General features: G+C 44.1%; 1 protein-coding gene across 1 annotated transcript in view; it reads left to right on the top strand.

The window, feature by feature from the left end:
* The window catches only part of msh3 (mutS homolog 3 (E. coli)), a 237,635-nt gene that overhangs the window by 22,978 nt on the left and 191,734 nt on the right, over nucleotides 1-22,923 (top strand). Inside the window, exons 5-8 of the mRNA XM_073067310.1 lie at nucleotides 2,158-2,274; nucleotides 7,101-7,222; nucleotides 9,708-9,858; nucleotides 15,878-16,044. Of these exons, the coding sequence (XP_072923411.1) occupies nucleotides 2,158-2,274; nucleotides 7,101-7,222; nucleotides 9,708-9,858; nucleotides 15,878-16,044 (557 nt within the window). The remainder of the gene's footprint in view (nucleotides 1-2,157; nucleotides 2,275-7,100; nucleotides 7,223-9,707; nucleotides 9,859-15,877; nucleotides 16,045-22,923) is intronic.

Raw genomic sequence — 22,923 nt, 5'->3', positions numbered from 1 at the left:
AAACCTTAGTTACTTAGGAGCAGCCAGTACATTGGGGGGGCATTTTGCCTTGCAGTCTCTGGTTCTAGTTGGGGTGCCAGTTTGGCGGTTTTCTATATCTTTTCTTGCTGCATTCCAATTGTAGTTCTGCTGCTCAGTGTCTACATGCTTTCTGTACTGTGACTGGACCCGTACATCTTAAGCCTCTGTGGCATGTCACCCCCTCCCCACCCCGCTAATCAAATTTAACTTTTCTCCTTAGACTTTACAATCTCTCCCCTTAACTAAAGTCCTCCAATCCAGAGGACATCCTGGTGAATTTCCATTTCTTTATCCCCAGCACAGTTGTAACCTTCCTTTAGTCGGACCTTAGACCATTGCAATTTCCCTCATTACAGTCGAAACTACTAAGCTTGGTCCTCTGATATTCAAAATTGAAGTGGCTTCTGGAATTCTATCCTGTTGTGGTCGCAACCTCCTGGGGATCTTTAATCACAAGATTGCTTATTAAACCTCCTTTGTTGCACACTATCAAATCTAAATCAGCCTGGTTCCAGGTGGGCTCTGTCGCAAGTTGTTTGAAGAATCAATCCCTGATGCATTCCGGAGATTCTTCATCTACGACATTGGTTTGTCAAACTGATATGCAGGGCAAAATCTCCCATCATAATTAAAGTTCCCTTTCAAGGCAGGAAATGGGATAATAAATCAGCCATGATAGAATAGCAAAGCAGATGTGATGGGCTGAATGGCCTAAATCCGCCCTTATTTTCTTCTGATCTTAAACATGACTTGGGCGTGCTCTGCCCTATCGGGAAGTCATGTTTTGGTGTGTGGTATCTTTTCCCTGTATTAATGATTTCAATCCTAACGGATTCTACATTACTGTACTCTGCCTCTCTCTAGCGATACAACATTTTCTTAATTAACAGTATCACCTTGCTCTTCTCGCTTTCAGCCACTGCTTTGCAAGTCTTTCTGCCAGAGGAGCCCAAGGACTCGTCTGTACGGTCCAGCTGTCTGGGGTGCCAGATGGCCATTGAAGTGGGTGGCCCTCTCTTTGCTTATCCTTTGTTCCCCTGGCTAACAGCGCCCCAGAGCTGGTTTGTGCATTTCATTTATGGTGCAGTTTAAAAGGCACCCGTGTGGGTTTCCTCTGGGTGCTCCGGTTTCCTCCCGCGTTTCAAAGATGCCTGGTTAGTACGGGCATGCTGTGTTTGTGTTAGAAGGAGGGTGGCACGTGTGGGTTTTCCCCAGCACGTCCTCGGGCAGTGTTGGTCGTTGATGCAGACGACACATTTCACTGTCTGTTTTGATGTACATGTGACAAATAAAGCTAATCTTTAACAGTCCCTCTGGAGTAAAGCTGCTGTTGGGAACCGGAGTCAGGGCTGACTTGTACTGTGGCTTCATTAAGCATGCAGACCAACAAGACGAAGGAGCAGAGTTAAGCCATTCGGCCCGAGTCTACGCCATTCTACCACGGCTGATTTATTATCCTTCTCAACCCCATGGTCTCCTCATAAGGACGTTTGACTTTACTAATCAAGAACCTATCAACCTCCACTTTAAATATACCCACTCTCTTAGCCTCCATAGCTGTCTATGGCAATGAATTGCACAGATTCACCATCCTCTGGTTGAAGAAATTGCTCCTCAGCTCTGTTTTAAAGGTAAGTCGTTCCATACTGAGGCTGTGCCTTGGGTCCTAGACTCCCCCACTATAGGAAGCATGCTCTCCATCTCCACTCCAGGCCTTTCAGTATTGGGTAGATTTCAATAAGGTTCCCTGTTATTCTTCTAAGCTTCAGTGAGCCCTTGAAGCCCTCTTCATATATTAACCCTTTCATTCTCGGAAACATTCCCTTGAACCTCCTCTGAACCTTTTCCAATACCAGCACATCTTTTCTTAGATTAGGGACCCAAAACTTCTCTCAATATTCCAGGTGCAGTCTAATCAGTGCCTTGTAGGAAGATAGAGGGTCTTGTGCCAAATGAAGAACGTGTAGAAAGACAGTGTTAATGCTTTGGAAGGGAAGTAAACTGAAGGGTTGGTAAAGGCAACGTGGTTATCGAATTAGTGCACCTCTGGGTGTTACTTTGAACTTTCCTTATTGTAGTCTGTTCCATGGAGAGTGGTGAATCAGGTTTTAATGTAGTGACTTCTTGCCCTTGCAGATTGCAGCTCGAGAGCTGAATATTTACTGCCACCCAGACCATAACTTCATGACGGCCAGCATCCCAGTGCACCGGCTCTTTGTCCACGTGAGGCGCCTGGTTGCTAAGGGATACAAGGTAAGCGGTATCAATCTTGCTCCCTTTTACAGGAGAGGGGTGGAGGGATTCTGCAGTCTTCACCCGTTGGAAGAGCAGAATGGGTGAAGCTGCCCGTGCCTCTGGCTGTTTGGTTGCACCAAGCTTGCAGGAATGGTTTTAGGAATGGGCAGGATTAGTAGGAGCAATGTTGACACGTGCTGCTACTCTTTGGAACTAGATGTCCTCTGAGGCCACACTTTGGGTCTCCCTCAAGCGGCACACTAAAGGGGGTAGAACTGAGTAACGCACTCAAATGCTAGAGGGCTCAACAGGCCAGGCATCATCAATGGAGAGGAATAGACAGCCAAGGTTTCGGGCCAAGACCCGTCATCAGGAGACTTGGGAGTCCTGTTGAAAGGTCTTGGCCTGATATGCTTTCTGTTTATTCCCCTCCAACAGCACAGCGCAGGCTCTTCGGCCCACGATGTGCCAGCCAAGATGCTGTCTGACTTGCTGAGTTGCTCCAGCATTTTGTGTGAATTGCTCAAGGTTTTCAGCGTCTGCAGAATCTCGTGTGTTGATGAAATGGGAATCTGAGGCACAGCTCCTTTAAATCCTTCCTCTTTGGCCTAGGACTCATGTCCCTCAATTCAGCTCGAGTGTAATTTCCCCTATCTCTTACTGACTTTGGTATCGTGGGTAGTGGGACACTACCAAGAGGGTGAGATAAGAAATAAAAATAAAATGATTGAGGTCCCCGTTCAGGTTCATCTTCCAATTCATTGATCAGCTGTGCATTGAAATGTGCCGGATGCTGGAAGCATTGGGTATCTATGAAAAGAGAAACAGTTAATGTTTCAGATCCAGGACCTTAGATCAGAAGCACCTGTTATTTTCCTCTCCACGGGCACTCAATTGTTCACATTTCAGCTTGACATCCTGCTTCAGACACTGCATCTGGAGAAGGGGGCTGGTAGAACCTGAAAAACCGTTTCTTAGTGAAGAAGTGTCTGCGAGTTGGTACAAGAGATAGAGAAAGCAGGGGTTTATGTTCAAATTTACTGAACGATTGTCACTCCTAAAATATGTGTAGTTTATAAATGAAGTTTGTTTATTTTTGGTAGCCAAGTACTTGTGTGTTCAGTGGGCCCTCAACGTGAGAGGTGAAGGGGATTGAGAGAAGTGCAAATGCTTTTGTACCATGAGGGAAGTAATGTCTAATTTGATTAGGTGACATCCAAAGTGCTAACCTGTTTAATATTGATATTGTATTTAACATTAGCAAGAAGGCATAGTTGAGTGGTATCTGTGGTGAATGTTTCCGATCCAGGACCTTTGATCTCCACAGGTGCTCAATGTTTACAGTATTTTCAAGTTTCATTTCTCATTTCCAACATCTGCAGTTTTTCGACATTGATGTACTAGTGAGAAAGTAAGAATGGTTTCTGAGCTGAAATATCCAGTGTCATTTCTTTGGCAGGGAGAACGGGGTGAGTTTGGGGAGTACAGGAGGTGCCCAGCTGCCATTTGCTTTGGCACTTGTCACCATTTGCACTCACAAATGCTTCGACACAATACTTTTTTTTTAATCTGCTGAGCTGAGTAATCCTGAGGTTCCTTCTCACTCCCCCCCCCCCCCCCCCCCGTCATTACTGCCCCCTCCTATCTTGTGTCCCGTTCTGCTTCAAGATCACCTGGTTCAACCTCCATAATGCTGTCTAGCCTGTCCCTCCCTTTACCCCTGTCCCATGGGAACCCATTCCTCTGCCAACATCCTTCCCCGTGTCTGTCAATTTGCAAGTCCTTTCAGGTAGGAGAGGCTCAAGACCCTGTCCGCTCGGTCTCCCTGACTGGTGGCGGTACTAACGTGCCTTTTGCCCAAGCCTGTTCCGTACCATTGCAGGTTTTTCCATTCCTCCTTTCCCCTTCTGCTTGACCCTGGATTTTCCCCCCAGTCTAAAGTGGCTTTGAAATGATTAATATATATGATGTGTGATTTACAAGGGTGTTGCCTGGATTGGAGAGCATGCCTTGTGAGAGTAGGTCGAGTGAACTTGGCCTTTTCTCCTTGGAGTGATGGAGGATGAGAGGTGACCTGATAGAGGTGTATAAAATTGATTGTCTGGATAGCCAGAGGCTTTTTCCCAGGGTTGAAATGGCTAACGTGAGAGGGCAAGGTTTTTAAGGTGCTTGGAAATAGGTACTGAGGGGATGTCAGGGGTAAGTTTTTCACATAGTGGTGGGTGCGTGGAATGCACCGCCAGGCACAGGGGTAGAGGCGGATACAATAGGGTCTTTTAAGAGACTCTTAGATAGGTACATGAAGCTTAGAAAAGTAGAGGGCTCTGCGGTAGGGAAATCCTAAGCATTTTGTAGAGCAGGTTACGTGGTCAGCCCAGTATTGTGAGCCGAAGGTCCTGTGATGTGCTGTAGGTTCTATGATTCTATAAGCAAGCTGATTCACTTTAGAGGCCAGTAGAGTTTATTTAAATGCAGGACACTATCTGTATAAAATAATTCCTAGTGCCAGTAACCAGAGCTTTTAAATTATTGAAATGTTAATACGGTGCTTTAATGATTAATCAGAGTGCTCAGTGACATAGTCAGATTTCTGAACTGCCCATGAACAGTTCCTCACTGTTTTGCACAAGAGATTCTGCAGATGCTGAAAGTCCAGAGAGAAACACACAAAATGCTGGAGGAGCAGGTGAGGCAGCCTTTATGGAGGGGAATGAACAGCTGACATTTCACGCCAAGACTCTTTATCAGGACTTTAGAGTCAGTTTATTCCCCTCCATAGATGTTGCCTGACTTGCTGAGTTCCACCAGCATCTGCAGAATCTCATGTGTTTATACTTGTTGAAATGTGCAGCCTGTTTTAAAGAAAGTGCCGATACAGATGGACAGTTTAAGTAAGCATTTGACAGGAAATAAGATTACTATTTGATTTTGCATTATGTCCTTGAATGCAGTTGCGTGACTAAAATGTGGTGATAACTATTCTGGATTCCAGTGAGCAAATCCAACCCCCCCCCCCCCCCCCCCCCCATTCCCAACTCTGACCTTTCACTTCTTCTCACCTGCCTATCACTTTCCCCTAACTCCTTCCCTTTCTCCTATGGTCCACACTCTCCTCTCCATCCATCAGCTAATTACAATGCAAACACGAGGAAATCTGCAGATGCTGGAAATTCAAGCAACACAAACAAAATGCTGGTGGAACACAGCAGGCCAGGCAGCATCTATAGGGAGAAGCACTGTCGATATTTTGGGCCGAGACTGTTCGTCAGGACTAACTGAACTATCTTTCCTCTCAGTTAGTCCTGATGAAGGGTCTCGGCTTGAAACGTCAACAATGCTTCTTCCTATAGATGCTGTCTGGCCTCTGGCCTGCTGTGTTTCACCAGCATTTTGTGTGTGAGCTAATTACAATGTAGTCCTAACATCCCTACCCCGACGTCGCCATAACAGTTCTCACCTTCATTCATTCAAGGATAAGACTAATGACCCTCTCAGTACCCCTACGACTCTTTAACGACCCTCATATGATAGCTAAACCTTTGAACAACTCACAGAGTTTATAAGATGGAAAACTACCCACCGTGGATCAGAACTGAAGTAGCCTCTCGGATGAGCAGTGAAATGTCTTCTAACAACACAGCAAGTCCAGTTGCCTTGATTTACCACTGCTTGATATTCAAGATGATTGTTGATTCCGTCAAATTCTTTGCAGTTCCTAACGTGTTGAAGCAGTGAAATCATTTCATTTTCACTTCTGGCTGTTTCTAGCATCCTCCAAGCTTGAATGCTTGAAACTGCAGTGAGCAAAACAGTTCTGATTTGCTTATTTCTTGCCAACTGTCAGTGCCAAAAATCACTGTGTTTTGAACACAAACACACACAACTGATGCCTTTTAAAAACTGTCTGCTGGAAGCACAGTGTAGTGTCCAATGGCCACATAAGTGCCCGATGACTGATGCTAGTTGGAAACTGTTCGGCAGCGGTCTCTGGTCCCGAATAGACAACGGTAATCCCGGATATTTTCTTGATTAGTGCTTGTTCTTTAAGTTGGCCCAAATAAGTAGCTGCCCCAATTAACCACAAGCAAGAGAAAATCTGTTGATGCTGGAAATCCAAGCAACACGCACAAGATGCTGGAGGGTCTTGGCCCGAAATGTCGACTGTTTACTCTTCCATAGATGCTGCCTGGCCTGCAGAGTTCCTCCAATGTCTTGTTTGTGTTTCCCCAATTAGCCGATGGACCAATTGACCAAAATCCACTGCATTTATATTCATCATTATAGTTTAGCCTCGATACTCAGTTACACTGCAAGATTTGGTGTAAGAAATGCATTGTGACCAAGGAGCAGCTTTAGTCATATACTTTTACATGTATTAGGGACTCACAGTGATGTGTTGGTCAGGCTGTGACATGCTACAAAAAACACCATACAACAATGTTAAAGAATTATATTAAACTGATGTTATTAGTACAGATATGGAATAAAGTGTGCATAAGTCCCAGCATGTATTCACAATGTAAACAGCATTATAAAGAGTGGTTTAAAGTGCGTACGGTGCAGGGGGTAGTAGATAGAGGGGATTGTGGGGCGCACTAGAATGATTGATCAGTAGATGGTGTGACTTTCCAGAATTATATAATGATAAGTTGGAGGTTAAAATATTGGTTTGGAATAAAATGTGCATAAATACATGAATATCAGCATATATTTATGACGTACCCGCATCATAATGTTTTACGGCGTTTAAAGTGCCTTGATGGGGGTGGTAGATGAGGGCTGGTGCTACTTTGTGGTAAAGGTAATGTACAGAACGTGTAATCTGATGGCTCTGTATCTTACAGGTAGGAGTTGTGAAACAGACCGAGACTGCCGCTCTCAAAGCTGTTGGCGAGAACAAAGGCAGCCTTTTCACTCGCAAGCTGACTGCTCTCTACACCAAGTCTACGCTCATCGGAGAAGATATCCTTTCACTCCCACCAGCTCCGTGCCTTGCTGGTTTTCTCTCGATTCTGGGCTGTTTGGACTGACCCTGCATGGGAATTTCTAGCTTAGGAGGTTTGAACATAAAAGCTAAGTAATAAGGGTACAGAAGTCCAACATCAAATCAGTAAGTGACCTCTGGAGATGTACAGCAGAGAAACAGGCTTTTCTGCTGAACTCATCTACGATGGGCAACGTGTCTACCTGACCCATATCCCTCTAAACCTTTCCTATTCGTGTACCTGTCCAAATCTCTTTGAAATATGATAATTAAATCAGCATCCACTATTTGCTCTACCAGCTCATTTCATAAACACACCATCCTTTGTGAGGGAAAACTTACCCCTCTGGTCCCTTTTAAATTTTTCCCATCTCACCTTAAACCGATCTCCTCTAGTTTTAGATTCTCCCTTCTTAGGGATCTGGGAGCAAGTTCAAAGTAAATTTTCTTGTGAGCCTACTCAAATCTATAATAGAATACTAACAATAACCAATGAAAGACTATGACCATTCACCTTGTTTATAACTCTTGTGATTTTTACATCTCTATAAAGCCATAGGACATAGAAGCTGAGTTAAGCCATTCAGCCACATTGTGTCTGCCCCACCATTTGATCATGGCTAATTTTTCCCCTGAGCCCTGTTCTCTTGCCTTCTTCCCTCTGAGACTCTGACTAATCAAGAACCTACCAACCTCCACGTTAAGGTCCGCATCCATCCCCCTGGGGAAAACAGACACAGTTTATCTTGCCTTCCCTTGCAATTCACGCCGTTCAGTTCTGGCAATATCCTTGTGAATCTTTTCTGCATCCTCTCTGGCTTGATCACATCTGTCGCATGGTAAGGCGATTGGAACTGTACACAATACAACCAAGTGTGGTCTCACCAACATGACATGCAGACTCTTGTACGCAGTTCCCCGCTCAAAGATGAAAACTTGCCATGTATCTACATAGAATATAGAACATTACATTACATCACAGTACGGGCTCTATAGCTCACTAATGACCTTTTAACCCATTCTATGATCAATTTAACCCTTCCTTCCCACCTAACTCTCCACTGTTCTATTATCCATGTGCCTCTAAAGATTTCTAAATGCCCCTAAGTATCTGCCTGTGTCACCACCCCTGGCAGTGTGTTCCACACTCTGACCACTCAATTAAATAAAGAAACTTCTCACGTACTTCTCCCCATACTTTCCTCCAGTCACCTTAGAATTATGCCCCCTTGTATTAGATATTTCCACCCTGGAGAAAGTCTCTGGCTATCCACTTGATCCATGTCTCTTATCATCTTGTACACCCCTCGTCCTGTTTCACCCCAGAGAGAAAATCCTTAGCTCGCTCAACCTTTCCACATAAAATATGCTCTCTAATCCAGGCAGCATCTGGGTAAGTCTCCTTTGCAGCCTCTCAAAAGCTTCCACATCCTTTCAATAATGAGGCGACCTGATGTGAACACAGAACTCCCTCTAACAGAGGTTTTACTGAGCTAAGACAATGTGGTTCACCACCTTGTCTAGCTGTTGTCACCTCCAGGGAACTATGACCTTTCACCCTCTTGATCTCACTGGTCTACAGCTCACTGTGTCTAACCAGTAATGGTATAACATCCCCAAAAAAAGCAACACTTTATACTGATTATGTGAAATTGCATTTTCCATTTACAATAGAACAAAAAAAAGGTTGGGAACCCCTGAAGTAAAGTAAGATTATTCAATTAGAAAGAACATAAATCAGAACAATACACAACAGAACAGGCCCTTCGGCCCACAATAGTGTGCCAACCAACAACCTACCCCCTCCCTCCCGTATAACCCTTCAATTTCGACTATCCATCTGTCTGTCTAAGTGTCCCTAATGTATCTCCCTCTACCATCATCCCTGGCAGTGTGCTCCTGCTCCCATCACCCTCTGTTTTAAAAAAAACTTAACACTGACATCCCCATCTATACTTGCCTACAATCACCTTAAAATTAGGGGTGATCTTTAGTGCCTCTTTCCTGATTTCAAATCCCTTGAATCTGTTCCACAGAGGTTCCAGAGTGCTAGCATAAGGATTTCTCCACTGTTAACATTTTCCACATGACCCGCTGCTGAGCCTCCAACTGAGCTCCTTGAATGGCAATAAATGAATCATGACGGGATACTTCAAATTTCCTTTGCCAATGAGTCTTGGCTGATCCTATATTTTTGCTTAATTCCACTTCTTGATTCCAGGTCCTTTGATTGAAATGTACCTCCTCTGCATTTCACATGGAGATCTGCTGTCCAGCCCATCTCCCTCCACCTGCCCCCACTCCCCTGGCACAATGGAGTCTGATGCAGACACTCCCCTCACTCCCCGAAACAAATGACCAAAACCAGATCACTGTAATTTATCTTCTGGGCTAACCGCGCTGATGGAGTGACAGGTATATAATTACTTGGGTATGTAGTAATTTGTCCTTGATCATTGTCACATATTAATCCCTTGTTGAGTGCGGACGTGGACGGTGAGTTGGGTGCTGTGGGAGGGGCAGCTGGTGACGTTCCTAACAACTACCTGATGTGCATCTATGAACAAGCGGGGAGCAAACAGGACCGTAAGAAGCAGGGAGTTCAGATCGGATTTGTGGTAAGTGTCCCTGCACAGCAAATAGATTAATCGTGTCTAATACACGCATACCCGCCAGAGAAGTGGAACATCTGTTGAGAAGTTGATCTTTATCCAAAATATGTCTGTTGTTTATGGTGAGGGTTGCTGTCTGCAAGACAAGCTTGCGGGGAAAATGGATTAAGATTTATTTTTAATTCTGTGATTTTACATCTGGTACTTCACAGCAGCATAGCGGTTAGCATAACACTTTACAATATATATTAATGATTTAGACGAGGGAATTAAATGCAGCATCTCCAAGTTTGCGGATGACACAAAGCTGGGCGGCGGTGTTAGCTGTGAGGAGGATGCTAAGAGGATGCAGGGTGACTTGGATAGGTTAGGTGAGTGGGCAAATTCATGGCAGATGCAATTTAATGTGGATAAATGTGAGGTTATCCACTTTGGTTGCAAGAACAGGAAAACAGATTATTATCTGAACGGTGGCCGATTAGGAAAAGGGGAGATGCAACGAGACCTGGGTGTCATTGTACACCAGTCATTGAAGGTGGGTATGCAGGTACAGCAGGCGGTGAAAAAGGCAAATGGTATGTTGGCATTCATAGCAAAAGGATTTGAGTACAGGAGCAGGGAGGTTCTACTGCAGTTGTACAAGGCCTTGGTGAGACCGCACCTAGAATATTGTGTGCGGTTTTGGTCCCCTAATCTGAGGAAAGACATTCTTGCCATTGAGGGAGTATAGAGGAGGTTTACCAGATTGATTCCTGGGATGGAAGAACTTTCATATGAAGAAAGACTGGATCGACTGGGCTTATACTCATTGGAATTTAGAAGATTGAGGGGGGATCTTATTGAAACGTATAAAATTCTAAAGGGATTGGACAGGCTAGATGCAGGAAGATTGTTCCCGATGTTGGGGAAGTCCAGAACGAGGGGTCACAGTTTAAGGATAAAGGGGAAGCCTTTTAGGACTGAGATAAGGAGAAACTTCTTCACACAGAGAGTGGTGAATCTGTGGAATTCTCTGCCACAGGAAACAGTTGAGGCTGGTTCATTGGCCATATTTAAGAGGAAGTTAGATATGGCCCTTGTGGCTAAAGGGATCAGGGGGTATGGACAGAAAGCAGGTACAGGGTTCTGAGTTGGATGATCAGCCATGATCATACTGAATGGTGGTGCAGGCTCGAAGGGCCAAATGGCCTACTCCTGCACCTATTTTCTATGTTTACAGCATCCGCAACTGGAGTTCAATTCCTGCTGCTGTCTGTAAGGAGATTGTACGTATTCTCCTCATGACTGCGTGGCTTTCCTCCAGGTGCTCTGGTTGCCTCCCATATTCCAAGGATGCATGGGTAGGGATTAGTGAGTTGTGGGAATGCCATGTTGGTGCTGGAAGCTTGGCAGCACTTGCCGCCTGTCCTCAGGTTGTTGATGCAAATGACACATTTCTCTGTTTTTAAAGCTATCCGATTCTTAAAATAATCTGCAGAAGGAAAACGTGGCACTTATGGAGATTCAGTGTACCTTGGCCCAGTTAGATCCTGTGGTGGAAAGGGACGTGTGGAGATTCTGTTGCTGATAGTAACCAAATCCAACTTCCTGCTCAAGATTCAGATGTGCTTATCACATGCACATTGAAACGTACAGTGAAATACAACATTTGCCCGAACATCCAACACACCCGAGGTTGTCACTATAGCTCCCGGTGCCACCGTGCACAGTGTGCTGCTCTTGAACTTGGGTGCGTTGTAGAGAACCATCAGTGATCTTTCTTATTGCTTTGACTGAATCCATGTAATGCCTTTGTTAGACTGTGCTGCAGCCAACTGAATTGCTCTTTTAACTGAGTTTGGTGTGCTTCTCCATCAACTATTACGACTGCTGAGAAAACAGTTCCGGAATTCACACTGGAATCTCCTTCTGTTATCTCACCAAAGTTTGTAGCTTTACAGAAAACACCCCCTTGAGGGGAAAAAAAAATCAGGCCTGCAATGTGGGCACATAACTACCATCTCATCACAACTCAAGAATAACTACAGTCGGCCCTCCTTATCCTTATAGTTCTGAGACCCCCTGCGGATACCAAAAAACGCGGATGCTCAAGTCCCTTATTTAACCTGAATCAGTGCGGTGGTCTTTAGGACCAGCGGAACCCCGGACTTTATTTAACATTCTGAGTGCGGTGGACATTAGGACCCGGCGCAGCTTTGAATCCGCAGTGTTTCTGTTCACGAAAATAATCATAATTGCGATTGAAGATAAGGTGGAAGTAATAAAGCAGTCGGAAAGAGGTGAAACACCATCAGTCATTGGAAGAGCGTTAAGCTACAGTCTGTCAACGATCGGAACAATTTTAATGGAGCATGTGAAAGGCCCTGCCCTGATGAAAGCTACAATTATTACTAAGCAACGCAGTGGTTTAATTATTGAAATACGTATGTTTCTTAAGTGTTTTATATGCATAGAAAGGTAAAATATATACTATATACCAAGACAAATGTTTGACTAACTGGCGCTAAATAATACTGGATGTACCTGTTCTGACCTCAAATCCGACTTAAAGATGGACTCAGGAATGGAACTCATTCATAACTCGGGGACTGCCTGTACTTCTAAGTCATTTCTAGATTACTTATAATACCTAATACAATGTAAATGCTATGTAAATAGTTGTTATACTGTATTGTTTAGGGAATAATAACAAGAAAAAAATCATCTGTGCATGCTCAAACAACGAGTGCTGGAGAGAGAGAGAACTTCTGGGTTTTCCCGATCCGTGGTTGGTTGAATCCGCGCATATGGAATCCGCGGATAAGGAGGGCCGACTGTATATCCTGGGCGTCCAAGTCAAACACAAGGGATTCTGAAGATCTCTTTTTCAGTCCTGATGAAGGGTCTTGGCCTAAAATTTTGACTGTTTATTCCTTTCCGTAGATGTCGCCTGACTTGCTGAGTTCCTCCAGCATCTTGTCCGTGTCTTCTAACCTGAGCTCAAGTTTTTATAATGTTTGCTGTGCAGCCACAAGATGGCAGCAAAAGGCAACACCTGATTCTCCAATTGCTAAAACAGCAAATTCGTCTTGGTTTTTCCTGTTTAGTGCTGGATCCCAGAGCCATGCAACAAGTATGCAGTTGTAATCGGTGAAAATACCAGCAAAGTCAATTTTATGCATCATTAATTAAGTCAGTCAGAAAATCCAATCTCTTTGTAATTATTGAAAATAAGTCAAGATGGAGTTTATTGCCATCGGCGCAGGTGCAATGAAATACCTATTTGCAGCAACATCACTGGCACAGAGCATCAGATAAACAAAGGTCACAGGGAAAATATAAATTAAACATAAATTGTACACAATTTTTGTAATAGGTAACACAATTGGAGCAAACAAATGTCCGGTTTTTGCGCAAAGTGGCCGGTGTTGCTAAACTCATTGGGCTCTGCCGGTTGGTTCAGGAACCCGCACGTTTGAAGGGAAGTCGCTGTTCCTGAACCGGGCGGTGGTGTGGCACTTTACGCTTTTGGACCTCCTGCTGATGGTCTCTGAAAACGTGGCAGATGTAGAGGAGATTTAGTTTCTTGCCAGGAAACTCTAGGAAAGTTCTACAGATGTACTGTGGAGAAGCATTCTAACTGGTTGCTGTGCCGTCTGGTATGGAGGAGGCCACTGCACAGGATCAGGAGAAGCTGCAGAGGGTTGTAAACTCAGCTGGTTCCACCATGGGCACTAACCTCCCCAGCGTGTGAACATTTCCCCAAGCTGATCAACACCTCCACCCACTAACCCAGCCCTCCACACCCCCACCATCATTGCTTTATCATCTCCTGTCACCCACGTTACATACAGACACTCCTGTGCCTAGTGTCACTTTATGGACAAACAGTCAATCTATGTATATAAGCTATCTTATGTATTTATAGTTATTGTGTTTTTTACTATTATTTTGTTCTTTGTCTTTTTTTGTGTTGCATCGGATCCGAAATAACAATTATTTCGTTCTCCTTTACACTCCCGTGTGGGAAATGACATTGAACAATCTTGAATCTTCAAAAGGTGCTACCTTCAAAAAGTGGAGTCCATCATTAAGAACCCCCTTCACTCAGGACATCTTCTCTTCTTATTACTAACCGTTTCATCAATTAACTCTTAAGAAACAGTAGCTAACACACTTTGTAACAGAGCGATTAGCCTGCAAGATGTTACAAGTACAATTTACATTTGCAAATCAGATATCAGACTACAACTAGAAGTATTTTTATATCAACTCAGCAAACTTTCCACAAATAATCACTTTCATGTATTCTAGAACATCCAAAGTTCTGGAAATCATTGCAACTTAGGGCAAACGAATGGAATCATTAAGGACACCCATCACCCTCTTCTCATTACCACTGTAGGATTTTGTGAATTTTAATTATGTGGGAGTTACTTTATGTGCTTAACAAAAGCTGCAGATCCATTATGACCAGAAACAAAAGCAGTTGCCTTACACTGACGTCATTGCGTCGTATTCCGTCTCTGAAAGTGAACACAACAATTCAGTGATGGTGTTTGTGAATCACGTACGATAACGTGTGTCATCAGTCACCATTACGCTACCGCCAGGGAGGAAGTACAGGAGCCTGAAGACACACACACAATGTTCTAGGAACAGCTTCTTCCCTTTCCCCCATCAGACTTATGAATGGACAATGACCCCATTGACACTATCTCACTATTTCTGATCTCTCTTACATAATTTTAAGAATATATTTCTTTTCCTAATTTATAGTTTTTTTTAAAAAATGCGCTGTACTGCTGCTGCAAAACATGTCTCACGACCGTGATGTTCGACATGATTCTGATTTGGATTCAGATTAAATCGTTGCACTTGGAATAGAATGTTGGTCTCACTTGCCACAGTTCAGATTCAGAACTCCAGACGTTGCTTCCAGTATAATCGCAACAGGGAAAACCCGGGGAAGGAAACGCTCATTGCAGCAGGGGCAGACGGCAGTAACCACAGCTTTATAACTGTACACCCTTGTGGCCCATCAGCAGACTTTAATTCTCTGGTTGGTTCTGTTGTTTTTATGCATCACAGGTTATGGTGGTTCTGTGTTTATGAACAGCTGTGTACAGTTCTCTCCCCATTCTCATTATTAGGAGGAGGACTTAACATTGATTGACTTTGGATTTGGTTTGGTTCACTGGAAAGATTGTGGAATGGATCTGCAGTTTGAGCTCACAATCTGCCTTGTTTTGACCTTGCACCTTATTGTCTACCGGCACTGCCCTTTGGCTGTAGCTGTTACACTTTATTCTGCATTCTGTTCAGAGGTTCGTTTTATTTTCAAAGTATACACGCAGAATTCTGTTATTGTATTGTCTTAAATTACCTCAGCGCACTGTGTAATGATTTGATTTCTATAAACAGTGTACAAGACAAATCTTGTCACTGTACCTTGGAACACATGACAATAATGAGATCATTGTGGACTTCAGGCATGCTAGGAGCCACACTCACGTCCCCATCTACATCAATGGAGATGTAGTGGAGCATGTATCAAGCTTCAAATTCCTTGGTGTCCACAGGACGAGCTTCTTCCCTGAGGCTGTGACCCTGCTGAACCTCACATCACGGCGCTAAGCAGTATTGCACCCATATTGTACTGTCTCAGTACTTTTATATTTGTGTGCTGTAGCACTTACTTTTTATTCGCAGTTCTTTTGTAAATAACACTATTCTTTGCATTTCTGGTTAGATGCTAACTGCATTTCATTTGGCTTTGTATCTGTACTCGGCACAATGACAATAAAGTTGAATCTAATCTAATAATAAACCAATTCCAATTCTGTTATCTGTCTGAATGAACCGCTTGTTACCAGTGACTTATTAAGATCATCAGGATATCGGCTCCATTTTGATTAATCTGTACTTTTGCAAAAAGAGACATTGACATTTTTAATACAAAATTATTTTGGGATCTTGGAAAGTTCACACATTAACATTGAGTGAGGGCCTATTGATTTTGACTTTCCCCGTTTTATTTCGGCAGGCTGTGCAGCCCAACACCGGTGACGTGCTTTATGATTGTTTCCGTGATTGTAAATCCCGGTCGGAGCTGGAAAGCCGGATCCTCTGTCTGCAGCCAGTTGAAATTCTGCTCCCGCCGGAATTGTCTGAGGACACGGAGAAGCTTCTGACGAGTGTCACGGCTTCAAGGTGCGTAAGGCCCCGGGGCCTTCAGAGAATCAAGTTCAAGTTTATTGTCATTCAATGATACACATGTATACAACTAAACAAAACTTCTTTCCTTTGGGGTCAGGCTGCAAAACACAGTGCCTACAGTCACACACAGTCACAAAATAATATTAGCACACGTCCCTGAATGGCATGGCCTGAGATTGACAGGTTGACATAAAATATTGTTGTGGGTGACGTCTGGTCATCGGGAACCTTCAGCAGAGAGTTGTTGTACGTTTGGGCTGCTCTGAATCCTGGCGCTGGAATGTGTGGTGACACTTGCGGGCTGCCCCCAGCACATCCTTGGGTGTGTTGGTTGTTAATGCAAATGATGCATTTCACTGTACGTATGTTCAGAATCAGATTTAATATCACTGGCAATACATAAAAAAAATTACTATAAATTTTCCTCCTAAAAAAAGCGGGATCTCCCAGTGGCCACCCATTTTAACTCCACTTCCCATTCCCATTCCAATATGTCTAGCCATGGCCTCCTCTACGGTCCTGATGAGCCCACACCCAGGTTGGAGGAACAACACCTTATATTCTGTCTGGGTAGCCTCCAACCTGATGGCATGAACATTGACTTCTTGAACTTCTGGAAATCTCCACACCCCCCCCCCCCCCCCCTTCACCATTCCCCATCCCCTTTTCCCTCTCTCACCTTATCTCCTTGCCTGCCCATTACCTCCCTCTGGTGTTCCTTCCAACCTTTTCTTTCTTCCATGGCCTCTCTCTCCTCTCTCCTATCGGACTGCCCTTCTCCAGCCTTGTATCTCTTTCACCAATCAACTCCCCTCCCCCCTCCCAGTTTCACCTGTTTCAGCCCGAAATGTCGATTGTATTTTATTCCACAGATGCTGCCTGGCCTACTGAGTCCCTCCAGCATTTTGTGTGTGTTGCTATAAGTTTGCAAATTGTGCATGTTTTGATGTACTGTACACCTGAAAAATAAATCATAATATGATTCTGGTATCCTTTTGAGGCTACATTCAGCACAGTATTGGATATTGACGTTAGAAAATGGTGCACAATTGTTTTCCTTTAAAAGTAAGTAACAGCACCCAGTGTATGTCATTGGCTTGGCAATTATCATGTGGGCCCTCACAGTGTTGGGTTGACTGAGCAATTGCCTGCAGTCAGGTTCTTGCATATTCTTCTGGAACATCTCAGTGAGTACAGGCCCAGAGACATCAAACACTCCTCAGAGTCCTTCAGAATTTTATTTTCCTGCCTGCAGTGTGTTATTTATTTATTTATTTATTTGTTTAGAGGTACCCTCTGACCTAATGACCTGTACCACCTGGCAACACACCTATTTAATCCTAGTCTAATAACAGGGCAATTTACAATGACCTATTAACCTATGAACTGGTATGTCTTTGGGCTGCGGGAGGAAGTCAGAGCACCCAGAGGGGAAACACGTAGTTACAGAGAGATTGTGCAAACTCCTTAAAGATGGCATTGGAATTGAACTCTGAACTCTGAACCCCCGAGCTGTAATAGTGTTGCGCTAGCTACTGACAGTAGTTTCACAAATGTTCAAAAGTTCAAAGTTTGAAGTAAATTTATTATCAAAGTACATCTATGTCACCATATACGACCTTGAAATTCATTTTCTCATGGGCACACTCAATAAATCCATAATAAAATAATAACCATAATAGAATGAATGGAAGATCGCATCAACTAGGCATTCAACCTTTTGTCCAGGCAAATGACACAAACTGTGCAAATACAAACAAATAATAGTAATAAATAAATAAGCAATCAATATCAAGAATGTGAGATGAAGAGTCCTTGAAAGTCAGTCCATGGGGTGTGGGAACAGTTCAATGAGGGGGCGAGTGAAGCTGAGTGAAATTATCCTCTTTGGTTCAGGAGCCTGATGGTTGAGGGGTAATAACTGCTCCTGAACCTGGTAGTGTGGTTCCTGAGGCTCATTGTGGTGAGTGAAGTTATCCACACTGGTTCAAGAGCCTGATGGTTGAGGGGTAATAACTGTCCCTGAACCTGGTGGTGTGGGTCCTGAGGCTCCTGTACCTCCTTCCTGATGGCAGCAGTGAGAAGAGAGCATGGCTTGGGTGGTGGGGGCTGTGATGATGGACGCTGCTTTCCTGTGACGGCGCTCCATGTAGATGTGCTCAGTGGTGGGGAGGGTTTTACCTGTGATGGACTGGGCTGCATCCACTTCTTTTTGTAGGATTTTCTGTTCAAGGACATTGGTGTTTCCATACCGGGCTGTGATGTAGCCAGTCAGTATACTCTCCATCGCACATCTATAGAAGTTTGTCAGAGTTTTAGATGTCATGTTGAATCGTCACAAACTCCTAAGGAAGTAGAGGCAATGCCATGCTCTCTTGGTAATTGCACTTACCAGCTGGGTTAACTGCAATATTCTTTGTGTATCGATCACTAGACTAATTGCTGCTTTTTGTTGCTATAAGTTTTTAAGTGTGTAACACCAACGGAGACAATTTATTTTTTTATTTACAGTAGTTTACAGTTAACCTACCAGCATGTCATTGGGATTTGGGGTGGTGGGTGGAGGGATGCTGAAACGTCTGGAGGAAGCTCATGCAGTCGTAGGGAGAAGACGAACGAGACAGCAGATGCTGGAATTCGGTGCAGGAAAGCAATGATGGAAGAACTCAACAGGTTGAACACAGGGTTGTGTGACACTGTTATGGGGTCGAGACTCTTCAGCAGTCATTTTTGTCTTCCAGAGTCTAGCATCTGCAGTCTCTTCTCGTCCTGATGTAGGGTCTCAACAGGTACAATACTGCGCAAAGGTCTTGGGCACATATATATAGTAAGGGTTCCTCTGCACTGAACTGAGGCTGTGGCCTGCAACGAACAGGCTCCTGAATCAGCTGCAGTGATGACTGGCTTTGTGTCTGTGGACTCACTTTTGTGAACTCCAGTTCTCAGTGTTATTTGCTCATTTTTATTGTTTGCACAATTATTTTTTTCTCTGCACTTTGGGTGTTTGAGTTTTTTTCATGGATACTATTGGGTTACTTTGTTCTGTAGCTGCTCGGAAGGAGATGAATCTCAAGTATACATTGAACTTTGAAGATGCTTGCACAGTAGAGTACTTGTCAACGTGGAGCGGAGAACGAGTTTGTAAATCTGGCGGGAGCAAAGGATGTTGGGAATGGCGAGGGTGGAGGGTGTGGGTCAGGTGGAAGAGGAGTGCCAGGGTTGGGGAGTGGCGTGGGTCAGACACACCCAGCCCTGAGTCACCAGGCAAGGTCACTTGATTCCAGACAATTGTTTTATGGATCATTACAGAACATCTCACTGGTGCTTCCCGCTTCCTTGACTTTTCTCAACCATGATTCCTCTTTCCCCGCTCTCAGTCCACAACAGAGACCCGTATCAGAATGAGGTTTATCATCTCTCACATTGGTCAAGAATGTTTTTTTTGCAGCAGTACAGTGCAATACATAAAATTACTACAATACTGTGCGAAGTCCTAGGTGCCCTAGCTAAATGTATGTGTGCCTAAGACTTCTGCACAGTTCTGTACCTGACCTGCTGAGTTCTTCAGGCATTCTGTCTGTTCCACTCAGAGAGCGACTCCGACATCCGGATTGAACCCGTGTCTCTGGTGTTGTGAGCCGGATCGAACTGCCGCTCAGCTATGCCACCCAGCACTAATGTTATTCTTTCTCCATGGCAACCTATCGTTTCACAAGCTTTGCACATTTACAAAAGAATGCAAAATTTTCATAATTTGTGAATTTTCTGGTAATTTAATTAAATAGCATTGTTGAATTAAACACTGTGTGTAGTTTTAATTGAGAAAGTACAAAGGCACTTCAAAGGCTATTGTCGGAAGCGAAAGGACAGTATTGTTTTGCTAATTTGAAGAAAATCTTTTCCTTAGCGACACAGATATTCATATTGGTGTTCAGGTGAATCTGGTTCAGGCAGGACAGTGTAGAATCATGGAACCCAGGACAATACAGCACAGTATAGCCCTTCGGCCCGCTGATCTTTTAACCTACCTCGAGATCAATTGAATCCATCCCTCTTACATATCCCCCCATTTTTCTGTCATCCATTTGTCTATCTATGATTAGCCTGAATATCTGCCTCCAGCACCACTCCTGGCAGGGCATTCGATACACCCATTACTCTGTGTAAAAACCTGCCTTTGATATCCACCCTATACATTTCTGCAAACACCTTAAAGTACGACCCATCGCATTAGCTGTCTCTGCCCTGGGAAAAAGCGTCTGGCTGTCCACTCAATCTATGTTTCTTATTATCTTGTACACCTCTATCAAGTCACCTCTTTCACTCCAAAGAGAAAATCCCTAGCTCACTCAACATGAGACATGCTCTCTAATCCCTGTAGATCTCTGCACCCTCTCTGAAGCTTCCTATCATGAAGTGACCAGAATTGAACACAATATTCCAGGTGTCGTCCAGCCAGAGGAATGTGTGGACTGACCATGAAGAAGGGTTGACGAGCTGGGGCTTTCTCTTCGGAGCGAAGGAGGGTGAGAGGTGACTTCATAGAGCTGTACAAAACGATACGTGGTGTAGATCGAGTGGGCAGCCAGAGATTTTTTCCCAGGGTGGAAATGGCTAATATGAGGGGTGAAAATTTCAAGGTGATTGGAGGAAGGTATAGGGGGGGGGGGAATAATGCCGGAGCTAAGTTTTTTTTTACACGGAGAGTCGTGAGTGCATGGATTGTGCTGCCGGGCGTGATGGTAGAGGCAGATACATTTGGGACATCAAAGAGTCTCTTAGATAGGCAGATGGATGAGATAAAAATGGAGGGCTAGGTAGGAGGGAAGGGTTCGATTGATATTAGAGCAGGTGAAAAGGTCAGCACGTCGTGGGCCGAAGAGCCTGTACTGTACAGTACCGTTCTTTATTTTATGTAAACCTTTGCAGGAACATTGTTCCACATTGTGATTCTAATGAGCTAAGCCAGAGTGAGTAGATTAATAAATAAACACAGTAAGAAATCTTATCAAAATGAGTCTTCATGTATACATTTCAGCATGCTGTAATTGCCGGGAAACTGGGGACACTTATGGATATCATATTCAAAAATGGATAATATTTTAATTTCTTCTGTATTGACTCTCCACTTAAGCATCATTGATTGTGTCTGTTATTTCTAGTATGTATGGTATTTGTCAGTGCAAAAAGCAAGCTCTGGTGAGGTACTTTCTCTCAGTCAATTAATCAGATTTTCCCAACCTCACGCTGACCATTGAGGGAAAGTGTGGCCTGATATTCAGGTCTCTGTTGATTCACGAGCATCGGCAGTGAACGCAAGCTGTTACATTTTGTATTGTGAGGTTGACTCGTCAGGATTAAGTTTGTGGCTAGAGCCTGGGAAGAGCAATCTTCAGTTGGTAAATTGGTTTCTCATTGTGTTAAATGGACAAGGAGCATTTGATGGCTCTGGGCCTGTGCACCAGGACTACAGAAGAGAGGGGAGGGATCTCATTCAAACCTGTCAAATATTGAAAGGCCGAGATAGAATGGACATGGAGAGAATATTTTCCAGTTGTGGGGAAGTCCAGGACCAGAGGGCGCAGCCTCAGAATAGAAGGACGTCCATTCAGAACAGAGATGGTGAATCTGTGGAATTCATTGCCACCGTCGGCCTTTAGAGGCCAAATAATTGGGTATATTTAAAGTGGTAGCTTATAGGTTTTTGAGTTGTAAAGGTGTCAAAGATTATGGGGAGAGATCAGGAGAATGGGTTTGAGAGGGATAATACATCAGCCATGATGGAATGGTGGAGTAGACTCAATGGGCTGAATGGCCTAATTCTGCTCCTATATCTTCTGATCTGTGGTCATGCACCAAGGTGCAGTGAAAAAACTTGTTTTGCATGCCAATCATACAGTTTATTTCATTGCAACTGTGCATTGAGGTAGCCTGAGGCAAAACAGTAACAGTGTAGAATAACGTGGCACAGTTAGAGAGGAAGTGCAGTGCAGGAAAACTGTAAGGGACAAGGTGATAATGAGGTACGCTGCAAGTTCAGGAGTCCCTCTAGGAACTCAGCCATGATGGACTGGCAGAGTAGACTCGATGGGCCAAATGGTCCAATTCTGCTCCTATTTCTTATGGCCTTATGGTAGGTGCCTGCTGGCTTTTGTATCTTCTGCCCAATGGGAGAAGGAGTGATAAGAGAATGTATCGGGTGGGAAGGGTCTTTGATTATGTTACCTGCTTTACTGAGTCAGTGAGAAGTGTTGACAGAGTCCACGAAGGGGAGGCTGGTTTCCTTGATGTGCTAATCTGCGCCCACAACTCACTACAGTTCCACACGTACAAACAAGCTGGATGACCTCAGCAGGTTGGGCAGCATCCGTTGACTGCTCATTTCAACGGATGCCGTTCGACCTGCCGAGTTCACCCAGCCTGTTTGTACGTGTTGATTTGGCCACAGCGTCTGCAGTGTGTTCACTACAGTTCCATGTGGTCACACGCAGTGCAATTGGGGTAACGAGCCATGGTAATTCCAGGGAGGACGGATCTTGGGCCACAGTACACACTAAACCAGAGTTTGCAGCATTAGGGTTGGCAAATGTAAGTGATTTCCCTGCTTTTTGAGGAACCATCTCTTGCAATAATTTATTTTACTGATCTGTAAATATGTATGTTGATCGTAGAACACGTATAGAGGAGATGTCGGGTAAGTTTTTTTTACGCAGAGAGTGGTGAGTGCGTGGAATGGGCTGCTAGCAATGGTGGTGGAAGCGGATATGATACGATTTTTTAAGAGACTCCTGGATGGATACATGGAGCTTAGAAAAATAGAGGAGTGGGTAAGCCTAGGTAGTTCTCAGGTAAGGACATGTTTGGCACAGCTTT

Source organism: Hemitrygon akajei, chromosome 2 (assembly GCF_048418815.1).
Source record: "Hemitrygon akajei chromosome 2, sHemAka1.3, whole genome shotgun sequence".
In the NCBI taxonomy this organism is placed as follows: Eukaryota; Metazoa; Chordata; class Chondrichthyes; order Myliobatiformes; family Dasyatidae; genus Hemitrygon; species Hemitrygon akajei.
Note: the sequence above shows the minus strand (reverse complement) of the source record. Positions and strands in the feature narration are given on the sequence as shown.